This window comes from Pseudonaja textilis, chromosome 2 (genome assembly GCF_049901715.1).
Source record: "Pseudonaja textilis isolate UNSWEBS1 chromosome 2, rPseTex1.2, whole genome shotgun sequence".
Classification (NCBI taxonomy): Eukaryota; Metazoa; Chordata; class Lepidosauria; order Squamata; family Elapidae; genus Pseudonaja; species Pseudonaja textilis.
The window spans coordinates 8,352,546-8,369,187 of NC_141991.1; the positions used below are offsets into that span (position 1 = coordinate 8,352,546).

Here is a 16,642-nt window from a genome sequence, read left to right on the forward strand (position 1 = left end):
GTTGGTGACCCCTGCCCTAGAAAGCAGTCATGTACATTAAAATATGTGACCATGTGCTGCACGTAACAAATGAAATAGAACATTTTATAGGCTTTGATGTGCCCTATTCTACCACAATAGTGAGGGAAAGTAAAAAATTAAACATCATATTTTACAAACATATGCATACTATGTGATCCATATTCCCTATGTTTTGCAATTTATGACCAAAAAATGTTGAATTGTAATATGTCAGTTTTTAATCATGTCATGTCACAGAATATTATTCCAAAAAGCAGTTTAGGAAACAGTCTGTCTCTGGGTAGTTTTTGGTTATGGAAGTTTCTATCATGATTTTCATTACTGTTACTCATGAATTCTACTTTGATCTGTTCCCAATTTGTGGCACATCATTCTTTCAGTCCACCTTAGAATAATATTGCACTCTGTATTGTCCCAGTGCTTTGATATAGAGAGTATATCATTCATTCATGTTGGATATCCTTCAGGATTATTTTGCAAAAGTGGTTTATTGGCCAAATCTACTGAAAGGTTACATTCCGTCCCAACAAGAGATTCTCCCCAGTTCAGCTTTTGCTTTCTATATTTCCAAAATTATCTTAAAATATTTCTCCTTATAAGTTGAACCTGATTGGGAATTGGAGGTGAGATAGAATGAAGTATCCAAATTGTCTTTTAATGACAGTCACAGTGTTTTTAGGGGGTGCATTTTACCCCCAAGTCCATCTCGGTATTTATTCCAGGATCTTCCCCAGAAATGCCAGGTTGCTGGTCTCATTGCAAGAGACATAGAGAAGCCACCCCAGGGGAGATTGATCCTGTCCCTCTCGGGAGACAAAGGCCCTGAAATCTAAAGGAGAAAAAAGACGAGATAAGAATAGGTATAAATACATTCACAAAGAAGGAAAGGCCAAAATCGTCAAATAAAGGGCAGAAGATAAAGAAGCATCTCCTGATCAGAAGGAACATAGGAAATAAAAAAGAAGCAACTCACAAAAGTGACAGGCATTTATCCAGAAATAACGGCAACCCCAGAGCAGGACTTCTCAAGTTCTCTCATTTTGACTTCAGTTGGAAAAGTACAATTGGAGGGGGGAAATGTAAGGCAAGCAAACTAAAATGGTTAAATGGTCATTTGAAAGTGGATCATAAAGCCATTTCGTTCAATTGCAGGATCCATTCATTGCGGGGATCTCAGCAGAGCTCCAGGGAAGAGGAGATCCATCCAATGATTCTGAAGAGATTCTTTTCAGGAGGATCCAACTGGGGACACCTTGTCAGGTAAGCGTGAGTTTCTTGTGGGAAGTTTCAACCCCTTTCGTTCATGAGCTACTTTGAAAACCAAATGCTGAGTCTGTGTGAATTTGAACCTGATGTCCCCACACAATGACCCGGTGAGTCTCACTTATTCAACCTTCAAAGCTTTTCTGGCAGAATTCACAAGAATCTTGTATTAGGAAAGGTAATATTAGAAGATTTTAATCTTTCTTAATATTTTTCTAAAGACTTTGGAAAAGCAGTTAAAAAATAAAAGCCATGAAATGAAAAATACCAATTGTACCAAAACCGTTTCAGAAATAGCCCAATATATCCACTTAAAAATAAATTACCAGAAGGACAAATTTCTCATATTAAAAACCCCTAATTCAAAGCTGACAAATTTTAATGGTAAGTCAAGTGATTTGATATTTCCGGGGTCATTTACAAATAAAATGAAATCGGCCAGGTAAAAAATTGCTAGTACGTATTTCCTGTTTTCTAACGCATTTGTATTTTGCTGAACCAGGAAGATGAGGCCATGGGACACCTCTGCCCAAAACCTTCTTGGTGAATTATTCCACACCGGGCGTGGGGGGTCCCTAAGGAGTGCCAGTCTACAACCTGGATGCATTTCAGCCATGTTTCCAACAACAACAAGGAGGAGGTGGAGGGGGGTTTCCCACTCTTAAAGACCTTGGCTCTGGCCAAGCTCTCTTTTCCCTTTTGGAACGAAGAAAGAAAATATTAGAGAGGACTGTCTTATGGGGAAGTTTTCCTTTGTCTTCCTAGGACTCTGATCCTTTTGAGGAGGTGGCTGTGGACTTCACCGAGGAAGAGTGGGCACTGCTGGATTCTAACCAAAAGGCCTTGTGCAGGGAAGTCATGCTGGAAGTTGCTATGAATATGGCTGCTCTGGGTAAGGATCCTCTTTGCTCTGGGTTCCAATCATTGGAAAAGGTGTTTTCATTCGGAGGTAAATGGAGAAGATACCTGCACTAAATTGCATCAAGTGGTCAGAACTCTTCCTGGCCACCACCTGTAAAACCTTTCTTAATCTCACAAAAATCAGACTTGGAATGTTTAGTGTGTAGCTAATAGCCAGCGAAGGAGTCACTGCCGCAAACGGCACCATACAGTTCCCTTTGGTTTCCTTTAACCACCAGGGCCCTCCCGGATCATAAATCAGCCAAGGTACTTCATGGGCAATTTTGTCCAAGGTTGTCATTGCAGTCACTCTTCTAGAACACAACTAAGGCCTTGGCAGAAATGCTCACCATAGCTTTGTGAAAGGCCTTAGATCAGGGATAGTCAACCTTTTTATACCTATCGCCCACTTGTATCTCAGTAGTAAAGTTTTCTCTAACCGCCTACCAGTTCCAGAGTAATGGTGATTTATAAAGTAGGGGACAAAACCCCTACCGCCCACCATGAAAGCTGGAACGCCCACTGGTGGGCAGTAGGGACCAAGTTGACTACCAGTGCCTTAGATGCTCCATGGAAATGCCTGGGCAGATTGACTTATTAACAGCAAAATCTTAATCTGGTTCTGGGCTGAAAAATCCCTTGGATACCCTTAGAGTCACCTGGATAACAATTTGCACTCGCCCTCTCCTAGCTTGACACATAGCTAGTGCCAAACCTGATGCTCAAATGGGCATATTTTTCATTAGGGAGACACCCCCACCACCTTCTCCATCTTTGTAAATTCTAATGAGAATTTATGTTTTCTTTTTTTTCTAAGCAGGCGATGGTGATTGTGATGATCTGGGGCGTGAGAATGAAAACCAACCAGACTTATTGCAAAAAGCACTATCTGCAAAGAGTCGTTCCTTCTCTTTTATGTCACCTAACATACAGCATAGGAAACTGGACCCATTTTCAAAATATGAGGGGGATTTCAGTCTAAGCAAAAAGATGAATCTATGCATGAAGTGTGGAAAGAGCTTCAGTAGCACGAGTAATCTTAATTGCACCCAGAGGATCCACATAGATGAGAGGCTGTGTAAATGTCCAGAATATGAAAAAAGCTTTTGTCTATATAATTGCCTGGAATGTGGAAAGAGCTTTTTTGAGAACAGCGATCTTACTCGACATCAAAGGATCCACACAGCGGACAAACCATATAAATGCCTGGAGTGTGGAAAGAGCTTCACTCAGAAAGGAAAACTGAATTCTCATAAAAAGATCCACACTGGCGAGAGACCATATAAATGCATGGAGTGTGGAAAGAGCTTTATTGACAATTGGCACCTTATTTTCCACCAAAGGATACACACAGGGGAAAGACCACATAAATGCTTGGAGTGTGGAAAAAGCTTTAACTGGAGCAAAGATCTTATTCGTCATGAAAGGATCCACACTGGGGAGAGACCATATAAATGTTTGGAGTGCGGAAAGACTTTTGCTCAGAAAGGATGTCTTACTGGTCATCAGAGGATCCACACAGGAGAGAAACCATATAAGTGCACAGAGTGTGGAAAAAGCTTTGCTCAAACAGTACAACTTAATGCTCATAAAAGAATGCACACGGGGGAGAGGCCATACCAATGCTTAGTATGTGGGAAAAGCTTTAATTGGAGTAGAGGTCTAATACATCACGAAAGGATCCACACTGGGGAGAGACCATATAAATGCATGGAGTGTGGAAAAAGCTTTGCTCAAACAGCACATCTTAATTCTCATAAAAGGATCCACACAGGGGAGAGACCATATAAATGCTTGGCGTGTGGAAAGAGTTTTGCTCGGAAAGGATGTCTTACTGGTCATGAAACAATACACACAGGGGATAAACCATTTAAATGCACAGTGTGTGGAAAAAGCTTCGCTCGGACAGGACTTCTTTATTCTCACAGAAGGACCCACTCAGTAGAGAAACCTTATAAATGCTTTGAGTGTGGAAAAAGCTTTAACTGGAACAGAGATCTTACTCGCCATGAAAGAATCCACACTGGAGAGAGACCATACAAGTGCACGAAGTGTGGAAAGCAATTCAGTCAGAATAGTGCTCTTATTAACCATGAGAGAATCCATACAGGGGAGAGACCATATAACTGCACAGAGTGTGGAAGAAGGTTTGCTCAAATAGGGGCACTTAATTCCCATAAAATGATCCACATGGAGATGGGACCATATAAATACATGTAGTGTGGAGAAAGCTTTAACAATTACAAAACATTTACTCATGAAAGAATCCACACAGAAATTCCATATTAATGGAGGGTGGAAATAATTTTACTGGGTAAGAACAGCTTACTCGTCACATGAAAGGGTCCATGCTGGTAGGAAACCTTCCAAATGGACAAAGTGGAAGGCCTCCAGTAGACTCTTATCTAACTCACCATTAGAGGATCCACACAGGAGAGAAATCATGTAAATGTAAGGTGTGTAGAAAAAGCTTTCCTTGGGAAGGACACCATAATTCTCATAAAAGAATGCCCATAGAAGAAATGATATAAATCCACGGAAGGAGCTTCAGAACAACCTTTCTGGTCCCAAATACTGGAATTCATTCAGAACAGCCAGGTGTTCCCTTTCCTAGTTTGACCTGCCTTTTTCTTCTCCCTGTAGAAAGAGGGATGCAAAATAGGAATTAAGCCCTTCAGTTTCCTCCCTGTTGCCCATCACCATCCCACCAGTTTTTCCAACTGGAGGACTGATAGCTTCCTTGACTTCCCTCTTAATTGACTGGAAAAAAAAAACCCTATAAAACAGAAATGGAATGTTCATCATCATTCTAGTCGTTGTCTATCCACTGTAGGATGAAGGTCTGTTCCGCATGTTTCCAAACCAATAATGGTCTTGAGATTTGCTTTGCTATTTGGGTCCGTAATAGTTGCTGATGTTGTGACTATGTCTTGTCTCTCTTTTGTGAACACTTTTTATTACGTGGAATCCATTCTATGACTGCCTTTGTCCACTAGTGGTTCTTGCATTTCCACTTCTATTCTTTTACTCTTTAGAAGGCATCATAAATTTTCGTTTGTCCTCTAGTCAGTGTCTTTCTATCTTGTCTTGTGAGACCGAGCATGTACCTGAAGTTGCATACGTTTACCAAATCTAGAAAGGATTTCAATCTGCAGATGTTAGTTCCCACAAAATAGTGTTCGTGTTTCTTCCCTTTCTTCTTTAGCTAAAGAAATCTTGTCCTTTCATTATCTTCTGACCAAGAGAAGTTGAAGGAGTGAGATCAGCCCCAGAAAGACCACCTCCTTTTGAGCAGTTACCAACACAATTATTCTTCACCAACAGAGTTTGGAGTAGAAACTTTATATTCTTGGAACCTTATTAATAAACTCTTATGGCATGTGATTTTCTTGCTGTCTCCTTCTGTGTATTCTTTTTTTTCACTACCTGACCCCGTTGTCATGGTCAATGATACAGAGCCTGATAATTCTGAGTCCACCCTAGGCAACGGGTGTCAAACTCGGTCGCGTCACGGGCTCCATCGTGACATACCGCATTTATTTCTTATTTTGCCTCTGCAGAGCTGGAGTGAGCATGGCCTGCATGTGAGGTATCCAGCCTGAGGGCTGCCAGTTTGACAGGCCTAACCTAGGGGGGAGAAACCCAACTTCAGGAGGTCAATTTCTGGATATTTTTAAGATAGCGCAGCCCCTTGAAACCACATCAACTTTTAAAGAATCTAATCAGCCAGGAAACCTCCAGCCAAAAAGATGAATAAAAAGCGTAGACTTCCAACAGGACAGAAACAGCAACTAAAAAGGTCCAGAGCAGATTGTACACTAGAAAAAAAAAAAGGGGGGGGGTCATTGAGGATCGCCACAGGAATACAGACAACAGGAGAAATAAAATAACCTGAAGGAACCTCCAAACCATGTACTGCTTATATATTTATTTAATTATAAATACATTTACTGCTTAGATCAGGGGTCTCCGACCTTGGTCCCTTTAAAACTTGGGGACTTCAACTCCCAGAATGCCTCAGCCGGCAAAGCTGGCTGAGGCATTCTGGGAATTGCAGTCCACCAGCCTCAAAAGGGCCAAGGTTGGAGACCCCTGGCTTAGATGTCTGACAGGATTCTTCCCATTTCTCCCATTTGCAGCACCCTTCCTCAAGTCTCTTCCCTCTCCCCCTAATTTTTTCCACGGGTCCCAGTAATGCGCCCACATTTCCAAGAGGATTGGGGTGGGGGGCGGGGGGAGAAATCCCAAGTGCCCAGAAGCGGCAGCCAAGCCAGGTTTCATTCGATCTACATCAATCCCTCCCTCCTAGCGCTTGTCCCCACTCGCATCCCCTCCCGCTCCCCACTAAATACTTCCGCAGCGACTGAACACGGGCGTCCTTAACCTAGAACAGGGCATGCGCAGAGGACCATTTCCAGGCCGAGCAGACGCTAAGTTGCAATAGGAGACGCTCTAGACAGGAGTCGCCTAGTAGGGCTTTGTCCTTCTAGGATGCAGCCGTCTCTGCCCCGGTGCCTGGGAGGGCAGGGAGAACCTGTGGAGGGAGCGACTTGCAGCCGCTCTTCCCCGCCTCGGAAGCCCTGAGGGAGCGGAGCCGCCCCTGCTTCCCTCCGCCCCCCGAAACCGGGAAAGGGGCGGGGCGATTGGCTAGTGGAGGGTCCGTCGTTTGCTCGCGTCGGGGCTGCCCTGAAGCCGGAGACCGAATGGAGGCCCCGGGGTCTCCCCTACAGGCGGGGAGCGGCCTCCCCGAAGGTCCCCGCAGCTCCGAGGCTGAGCGCTGGCGCTTCCGCAACTGCGTCTCCCGGGAGGCCGAAGGGCCCCGAGCGCTTTGCAGCCGCCTGCACCGGCTGTGCCGGGGGTGGCTGCGGCCCGAGCGGAGCAGCAAAGCCGAGATGCTGGACCTGGTGGTGCTGGAGCAGCTGCTGGCCCTGCTGCCCCCGGAGCTGTCGGGCTGGCTGAGGGAGTGCGGGGCGGAGAGCTGCGCCCAGGCTGTGGCCCTGGCCGAAGGCTGCCTCCTCGGCCCCGCAGCCGCCCCGGAGCCCGGAAAGGGGCGGCAGGTGAGGCACTTTCATCCTCTTCTACGCCTCGTTTCTCTTCCTTGCACAAACAAACACGTGTTGGGATATAAACAGTAAATCGAATGTGGGAATAACATTGTGGGACCTTATTCCCGCGTTCTATTTTCCCTCATACTTTGTCGTGGACTGGACAGCCATAATGCAAAAGATATCTCAATTCCCCCCATGGGGCGGGTGAGGAGAACCTGTCATTTAAAACCCTCCCTACTTTTCCAGCGAGTACAAGGAGAGGATCTAAAAATATTTTATTAATGTGGTCTTACACTAAAGAGAGAGCTAATCTGCATCATGGGCAGTGTTAGGATTCAAAAAATTTTTACTACCAGTTGTGTGGGCGTGACTTGGTGGGCATGGCAAGGGAAGGATACTGCAAAATCCCATTCCCTCCCCACTCCACTAACCTGCTTTCCAGCTCCGTTCTCCTGTGCAGGGCAACCAAAGGAGACCCAGCTGATTAGCTGGGACTTGGGAGGCAGAGAATAGATGGGGTGGGGCCAGTCAGAGGTGGGATTTGTCGGTTCTCCGAACTACTCAAAATTTCCACTCCGGGTTGTCCAGAACTGGTCAGAACCTAATGAATACCAACTCTGATTGTGGAGCTTGTCTGGTCTACCTGGAAGGGCTAATAAATGTTTCCTAAAGTCAGGATTCCCCTCACCTAAGGCTGCCTGCTCAGCCCCACAGCTGCCCCAGAGCCCAGAAAGAGGCGGCAGGTGAGGCACTTTCATCCTCTTCTATGCCTCTGGTCTCTCTTCCTTGCACATAATTGCAGAGAAAATACACCCAAACAACACCTGTTGGGATGGTGTAATAGTATGTGGGAATAACTTTGCAGGATGGGGACAAGTCATACACTGGATAGTCATAATTTAAAAGATGTTTTAGTTCTCAAGTTCTCTGACTCGGGTTGGGGAAGTACAAGTGGAGAGGAAAAATGTAAGCCATGTGAACTGTCACGATTACAGTCGTTTGAAAGTGGATCATAAATCGGGCTGTTCTTTTAGTTGCAGGAGCCATTCATTGGGGAGATCTCAGCAGAGCTCCAGGGAACAGGAGATGGATCCAGTCCTTCTAAAGAGCTTCTTTTCAGAAGGATCCAATTGGGGCCACCTTGCCAGGTAAGTGTGGGTTTCTTATGAGAGGTTTTAAATTCCTTCCATTCATGAGCTCCTCTTACAACCAAACGCTGAGTCTGTGTGCATTGGAACCTGGTGTCTCCCCAGCACGGCCCACTGAGTCACATTCATTCATTTTTTAAGGTTGTTCTATGAATGCAAACAAAGGGCTATTCACAATAATAATATAGTAAAATAAAAGGTAAGGTAATAATATATCACCAAAAAAAGGTGTTTGGACTCAGGAAAGAGTGCAGAAAAGAGCAAAAGATAATTAGGGGGCAGCAACCCAAAAGATATAACATTGCAGGGATTGGGTATGTTTAATCTAGTGAAAAGAAGATCTAGGGGTGACATCATAGCAGTGTTCCAATATTTGAGGGGCTTGTACACAGATGAGGGGATCAACCTATTCTCCAATCATCTGAAGGGAAAGGGAACAATGGATGGAAACTAATCAAGGAGAGAAGCAACCTGGAAATTAAGGAGAAATCTTCTAGCATTGAGGACAATTCAATTAACCAGTGGAACAGCTTGCCTTCAGAAGTTGTGGATGCTTTATCACTGGAGGCTTTTGAAGAGACTGGATTGCCACTTGTCTGGAATTGTACAGTATGTCCTGCTTGAGCAGAGGACTGGACTAGAAGACCACCTTCCAACTCTGTTATTCTATACTAGGAAATGTATTTTATGTGTTGGAGGAGTTTCATCTTAATGTTTTGCAAAACACTTTTCAAATGAAGTTAAAACAATAAAAACCGGTAAGTTGTGCTTACTATACACTTGAAGAAGAAAAGATCTTACAGACCGTCAAAAAAGATACTGTTCTATTTTAAATGTTTACCCTTCTTTATTTCCCCCCCTTTTTCCCATGTTTTCTTCTCTTTTCCCGCATTTCTTTCTGTCCTTTCACGCTTGGCCACTGTCAAGGCCTTGTTTTTCTTTCTTTTTCCTTGTATATATGCTGTAGGTGTGTTGTTGTTTTTTAATTGTAAAACTAATAAAATTTGTTTTTAAAATTAAAAAAAAAACAATAAAAACCATGAAGTGAAACAATGCAAGCTGGATTAAAACTGCTTCAAAAATATGCCAACACATATCCATTTAGGAATGCGTTACGGCCCCTATCCTATTTTCTAAGCGATTCGCTGAACCAGACAGGTGAGGCCAAGGATACTGTCTCCCCAATTTCCTTGCTGAATTATTCTGGACCAGGAAGAGGCTCCTGAGTCAGAGCAATGTTGCTATTCTATTATTTAGATGCACTTAAGCCAAGATTGCTACAGCCAAAGCAACAGCCTGAACTTCGAAGCCACAAGGATTATGGGGAGAAGAAGACTCAAGTCTGCTTTGCCACAAAATGTCCATTTGGTCTCTTGCAAAGGTCTTTTTTTCTGGTTTGTGCCTGAAACATACAAGTGTTTCCTGGGATTGTCTACTAATGAAGATGTTGTCTCTCTTTCTAGAGTACTGCTCCCTTTGAGGAAGTGGCTGTGGATTTCACAGAGGAGGAGTGGGCACTGCTGGATTCTGGCCAGAAGGATTTATGCCGGGAAGTCATGCTGGAGGTTTCTAAGAATATGGCTACTCTGGGTAAGGATCCTCTTTGCTCTGGGTCTATTCATTGGGAAAGGTGTTTTCAGTGGGAAGGTAAACAGTGAAGATACCTTCACTCATTTGCTTAAGGCGGTGAGGACTCTACCTGGCCATCATCTGAATAGTAGCACATCTTTAAAAACCTTTTCTAATCTCAAGAAAACAATCAAGGTGACACATGTTTTGTAGTTAGCAAATATCCATGGAAGAGCTACTGCAGGAAAGAACTCTATCCATTTCTCCTTGATTCCTTTCAACTGCCAGGACCCTGCTGGATCACAATTCAGGGGCAGAGACAATTTAGGGGCAATTTTGTCCAAAGGTTCTCGTCACAGCCAAGGCTTTGGCAGAAACACTGACCATAGCTTTGGGGAAAGCCTTAGATGATCCATGGAAATGCTTGGGCAGAATAACAAATCAACTAAAAATTCCTTGAATTCCATTAAAATTCCTAGACAACAACTTGCGCCTAAGGTCTCCAAGCCAAACACATGGCACTGCTTATCCTTAACAGTTGTAACGTAGCAGAGGACCAAGCTGAGCCCAAGGGAGGGATTAAATGTGTCATCAGACATGAGTCCCTTTAAGCCCACCTAGAATTCCTTCGACTGACCATCAGTTGCTTTAGCCATTAGTAATTCAGATTCTTGTAGACAGTTTAAGTTTGCAATAAATCTTGATATCTAAATTCTAATAGGAATTTCTATTTTCTTTTCTTCAGGCGATGGGCTGGAGAATGAGAATGATAAGCAGCCAGGGCTAATGCAAATGCAAACAGTAAAGCATGAACTGGAAGAAATGATGTTTGGCCATGAAAGGGGCCCACAAATGCAAGTGAGAAGCCCCTCAGAAGATGGAGAGGAGATCTCCTTCATTTCTCTCCCTATTGAAATCCATGACTTCCTTACCCAGCAAGGTCAGAAAGAGAAGAGGAAAGGAAAAGATGGCAAAAGAGAGCAAAGTGAATTTGACTTAGAGGAATGTGGCAGAAGCCAGAGCACAGGAAACGAGTATGTTACCAAACAGTATGGAAAATATGTCGATCAGTTCCTCTCTCTTGCTTTACATACCAAACTCTATGGGAAACACAAAGCACATACCTTTGTAAAATTTGGGAGGGATTTCATTTTGGGCAGAAAGATAAAACTCTGCGTGAGGTGTGGAAAGAGCTTCAGTAGCAAGAGTAATCTCAATCGCCATCAGAGGGTCCACACCGGTGATAAACCACATAAATGCATGGAGTGCGGAAAGCAGTTCAGTCAGAAAGGACACCTTACTCATCACAGAAGGATCCACACGGGAGAGAAACCGTATACATGCACAGAATGCGGAAAGAGCTTTGCGCAAAAAGGACAACTTAGTTCTCATAGAAGGATCCACACAGGCGAGAGACTATATAAATGCGTAGAGTGTGGAAAGAGGTTTATTGAGAACAGGGATATTATTTGCCGTGAAAGGATCAATACAGAGCGGAGTCAATATAGGTGCATGGAGTGTGAAAAAAGCTTTACTGACAACTTTATCCATCATGAAATAATCCACCCTATAGAGACTCCCTACAAGTGCATGTCATGTGGAAAAGGATTTACTCAGAAAGGACATCTAACTCGTCATGAACGAATCCATACAGGGGAGAGACCATATAAATGCAGAGACTGTGGAAAGAGCTTTGCTGAGGAAGGACGACTTAATTCTCATAAAAGGATCCACACAGGTGAAAGACCATACAAATGCACAGAGTGTGAAAAGAGCTTCACTCAGAAAGAACATCTTACTTGTCATGAAAGGGTCCACACAGGGGAGAAACCTTATAAGTGCACAGTGTGTGGAAAGGGCTTCAGTAGAAACTCTTATCTGAACCGTCATCAGAGGATCCACACTGGTGAAAAACCATATGGTTGTATGGAGTGTGGAAAAAGATTCATTGAGAATAGAGAGCTAACTTCCCATCAAAGGATCCACACAGGAAGCAGACCATATAAATGTCTAGAGTGTGGAAAGAGCTTTTTTGGCAACAAAGATCTTATTCGTCACCAAATGATTCACATAGGGGATAAGCCGTTTAAATGCCTAGAGTGCGGAAAGAGCTTTACTGAGAAAGGAAAACTTATTTCTCATAAAAGTATCCATTCAGGAGACAGACCATATAAATGCCTGGAGTGTGGAAAGAGCTTTACTCAGAAAGGAAAACTGAATTCTCATAAAAGGGTCCACATGGGGGAGGGACCATATAAATGTATGGTATATGAAGACAGCTTTATGGACAACAAGGATCTTAGTCACTACCAAAGGATCCACACAGGAGTGAATCCTTATACATGCAGTGAGGATGAAAAAACCTTTGTAATGACTACGGGACCTTTATTTGTCATGGAGACATCCACGCAGGAGGAAATTATAAATGCATGGAATGTGAAATAAGCTTCATTGAGAATACAGGTGGTCCTCAACTTATAACCACAATTGAGCCCAAAATTTCTGCTGTTGAGACATTTGTTAAGTGAGTTTTGCCCCATTTTACGACCTGTCTTGCCACAGTTATTAAGTGAATCATTGCAGTCGATAAAGTTATTAGCATGGTTGCTAAGTGAATCTGGCTTCCCCATTGCCTTTACTTGTCAGAAGGCTACAAAAGGGGATCACATGACCTTGGGACAGCAAGAGTCATAGATATGAACCAGTTACCAAGTGTTTGAATTTTGATCACATGATCATGGGGATGGTGCAATGATTGTAACTGTGGGAAACAGTCATGTTACATTTTTCAGTGCCATTGTTACTTTGAACAGTCGCTAAATGAACTGTTGTGAGGATTACCTGCAGTGTGCTCATAAAGATGCTCATGAGAAAAAGCATATATGGGTAGTCCTTGACTTTCAAGTTCATTTAGTAATTGTTCAAAGTTAACAGCACTGAAAATAGTGGCTTCTGACCAGTTTTCACCCGACTATTGTAGCATCTCCTTGGTCATGTGATCAAAATTTAGATTCTAGCGGGTGGGCTTCAAAAATTTCAACAACAGGTTCTCTGCCCAGTTGCTTGGTGGGTGTGGCCATGGTGGGCATGGCCTAGTCGGCCTCCTGCACCACAGGGGGAGGGGCATTTTCACCCTCCACCGGGCTCCGGTGGCTTTCCTTCAGACTTTGTGGTCAAAATTGAGAACTACCTGGAACTCCATGAAACGAGGTTAATTTAAAACAATCAACTTTTTCATCATTAAAGGATTCAGACACAGGAGGAGACTTTTTGTTGCATGAAACCAGCAGAGACATTTGGTTTGTATAAATTATATAAATACATTTGTTCCATGATTTCTCAAAAGGATTCACGTACTTCCTCTATCCTTGGCACTTGATCAGAAAAATAGTCAGGAATACAGATTGGAAGTGAAAGGAAATATCTCTAGGAATAAGGGTAGCTCACATCCATCACATGTACCTTTTTTGCATTCCAGCAAGGCTTCCCCCATGCAATCACTGAATGCTCCCTAAAAAGCCTCTAACCTGCCAGCCCCATAAAGTTCAAATTGCACAGACCGGGGATTCAACACAATCCCTTTTTCTCAGGGGTGTCAAACTCGATTTCATGGAGGGCTGCATCAGAGTTGTGTTTGACCTCGAGGGCTGAAGAAGAGGCGTGCCACAAAGAAGCGGGAGTCAAGTTACCCTCCAAAGCACCTGAGGGCAGAAGAAGAAGCTGGAAGCTGGAAACTAATCAAGGAGAGAAGCAACCTAGAACTAAAGAGAAATTTCCTGACAGAACAATTAATCAGTGGAGCAATTTGCCTTCGGAAGTTGTAAATGCTCCAACACTGGAAGTTTTTAAGAAGAGATTGGATGACCATTTGTCTGAAGTGGTGTAGGGTTTCGTGCTTAAGCAGGGCGTTGGACTATAAGACCTCCACAGTCCCTTCCAATATTGTATTTCTATTCTAATCCTATTCTATCTGTATTCTATTCTGTTTCTATTCTATTTCTATTCTATTCACCATTGTTGCAAATATCTTTGATATATTTAACCCAAATCATCACAGACCGTCTTGTTTAATAGTAAATGAATAAATCTTCTGGCTGGATGCCTGCTCTTCTCTTTCCATCTCTCACGTTAGCAGAGCCCTCTATCAGGTACAAATACACACCCCTTCTAACTGTCCCCAAAACGCACCCCCATTTTCAAGGGAATTCTGAGACAAAAGAAATCCCGGACGTAGAGGATCTGCAATTAAACCAATTTCCAACCAAGGCCGCTTTCTTCATTCCAGCCCCTCCACCCCCACCGGTCGTGCCCACCATTCCCCTCACTCTCCTCCACACACGCCCGCATTCGCCCCTCCCCCCCCCCGACTGTTCCCGAATACCGAGTTCCAACGGCTCTCAACGGTCGAAAATGAACGGAGGTCCCTATCGGTGCTCGCTGCCCAGGAGAAGCGGTCGGTTGTAGTTGGGGAGGGGGACTCTCGCCCAGGGCAGGAAAGCAGGGTCGCGTGCAGTGAGCGGTTTTTTGTTTTTTTTTGCCTCTCTAGGAAATTGCGCTATCTGACCGGGCTCTATAAAAGGCCGGGAGGGCGCGGGAAATTTTGGCGGGAACGATTTGTAGCAGTCCTGCTGAGGCGTTAAACCTCTGAGGAAACGGAGCTCGCCTTCTTTCCACCTGGAATCCCGGAAAAGAGTGGGGCGGGGTGGGGTGGGGTGGGCCGGGCCGTGACTGAAGTCGGCCTTGAAGGGAAGCCGGAGACCGAATGGGCTCGGGTCTCCAAGGGCGAAAGCAGCATCCGCCCCAGCTGCTCTTCAGACGGGGAACGGCGGCGGCGAGTCAGGCGAGAGAAGAGACAGCTTGAGCCGCCTCCCCGAGGGACCTCGGGCGCTTTGCAGCCGCCTGCACCAGCTGTGCCGGAGGTGGCTGTGGCCTGAGCGGAGCAGCAAAGCCGAAATGCTGGACCTGCTGCCCTCGGAGCTGTCGGGCTGGCTGAGGGAGTGCGGGGCGGACAACTGCGCCCGGCCCAGGCTGTGGCCGTGGCGGAAGGTTGCCTACTCGGCCCCGGAGCCCGGAAAGGATCTACACAAGAGAGGGAACATACAGATGTATGGAGTGTTGGGATAGTTTTATTGACAACAGAGATTTTACTCGTCACCAAAGGATCCACTCTGGGAAGAGATCATATAAATGCAGGGAGTGTGAAAAAATTTTTTTTGACAACAAAGACCTTACCCGCCACCAAAGGATCCACACTGGGGATTGTCCATATAAATGCTTGGAATGTGAAAAGAGCTTTACTAAGAAAGGGCATGATCCACACAGATGTGAGATGATATAAATGGATGTAGTGTAGAAAGAGCTTTATCAACAACAGACACGGTACTGTCACCAAAGGATCCATATGAGATAAACCATATAAATACATTGTGTGAAAAAGGCTTTAATGTGTACAGGTCCTTTACTTGTAATAAAGGGATCCACAAAGGAGAAAAATGATAATTCATGGAATGCCAAACAAGCTTCATTGAGTGTAGTGCACTTCTTATGAAAAGCTGCTTATAGAAAAATCTATCTAAATTAATGGAATTAATTAATTTACCATCCAAATATCTTCACAGGAGAAATGCTATTAGCACTCGTGTGTGAAAAGCTGAATAGTACATAGACTTATATACTACTTTATATAGCATTGCAGCCCTCTTTAAGTGGTTTACAGAGTCAGCATATTGCCACCAACAATCTGGGGCCTCATTTTATTGACCTCTGAAGGATGGAGTCAACCTTCAGGATCGAACTGGAGGTGAGAATGCAGAGTTAGCCTGCAACATTGCATTCTAACCACTGCCACCACGGCTCCTATATGATGAAGATAAAGTAGTGGCCTTATCTGTCATACGATAACAGATACAAGGGAGTTTCTGAAGAAATATATGAGATAATGAATAAGTCAGTACACCACTGTCTTGCTCATACATTTTCTATACCTGTTTGCAGATATGGGAAACATAACATCTCTTTGGAAGTTCACAACACAGATCTTACCATCATATAAATGTGTGCAATATGTAAATGCTTCACTGAGTATAGTTGGCTGCTTGTCATAAAAGGATGTACAGAGGAGAAACCATATAAAACTGGAATGATCTTATGATCTTAATAGCAATAGCACTTAAGACATACACAGCTTCACAGTGTTTTTACAGCCCTCTCTAAGTGGTTTACAGAGTCAGCATATTTCCCCCAACTATCTGGGTACTCATTTTATTGCCCTCGGAAGGGTGGAAGGCTGAGTCAACCTTGAGTCAGTGGGACTTGAACTGTCAAACTGCTGGCAATCGGTAGTCAGCAGAAGTAGCCTGCAGTACTGCACTCTAACCACTACACCATCACCACTCTAATGATCTTAATGATTATTTCAAACTAAGATCATTCCAGTTTTATATAGTTTGTACATCCTTTTATGACAAGAAACAATCATTATCAAAAGATGCAGACACGGCAGAAGCTTATTAATGCATGTAAAAAGCAAAGATTTTGATTTTACTTATTAAATTTATTTATATTTATGAAATTTATATGCTGCCTATCTCACAGATAAGGCAACTGTTTTACATGGAATCTTATTTACCATCCATATAGGAAAAAAAAATTAAGTGTTCAAATGTGGAAAGAACTGAAGATGGTTCTGTGACT

The 16,642-nt window shown here is 43.8% G+C and overlaps 2 protein-coding genes and 1 long non-coding RNA gene across 4 annotated transcripts in view; 2 read left to right on the forward strand and 1 right to left on the reverse strand.

Annotated features, from left to right (window-relative positions):
• LOC148126666 (uncharacterized) overlaps nt 1-5,568 on the forward strand; it is a 9,938-nt gene extending 4,370 nt beyond the window's left edge. Inside the window, exons 2-4 of one of the 2 annotated variants that reach the window (XM_087928031.1) lie at nt 1,174-1,281; nt 2,050-2,176; nt 3,002-5,568. In XM_087928031.1, the coding sequence (XP_087784157.1) occupies nt 1,174-1,281; nt 2,050-2,176; nt 3,002-4,404 (1,638 nt within the window). In that variant the 3' untranslated portion in view covers nt 4,405-5,568. The remainder of the gene's footprint in view (nt 1-1,173; nt 1,282-2,049; nt 2,177-3,001) is intronic. The other variant, XM_087928033.1, reaches the window with a different exon arrangement.
• Nucleotides 4,533-6,803, reverse strand: LOC148126667 (uncharacterized). The gene is made up of 2 exons (XR_015742501.1): nt 6,569-6,803; nt 4,533-4,821 (listed from the first exon to the last, which is right to left on the reverse strand). It is a non-coding gene; the product is annotated as an uncharacterized LOC148126667 (long non-coding RNA).
• Nucleotides 6,790-14,048, forward strand: LOC113451013 (uncharacterized). The gene is given in 5 exon segments (XM_087927882.1): nt 6,790-7,241; nt 8,267-8,380; nt 9,844-9,970; nt 10,695-12,316; nt 12,319-14,048. Coding segments are annotated over 5 exon segments (2,376 nt in total). The 5' UTR covers nt 6,790-6,887; the 3' UTR covers nt 12,478-14,048.
• The last annotated feature ends 2,594 nt before the right edge of the window (nt 14,049-16,642 follow it).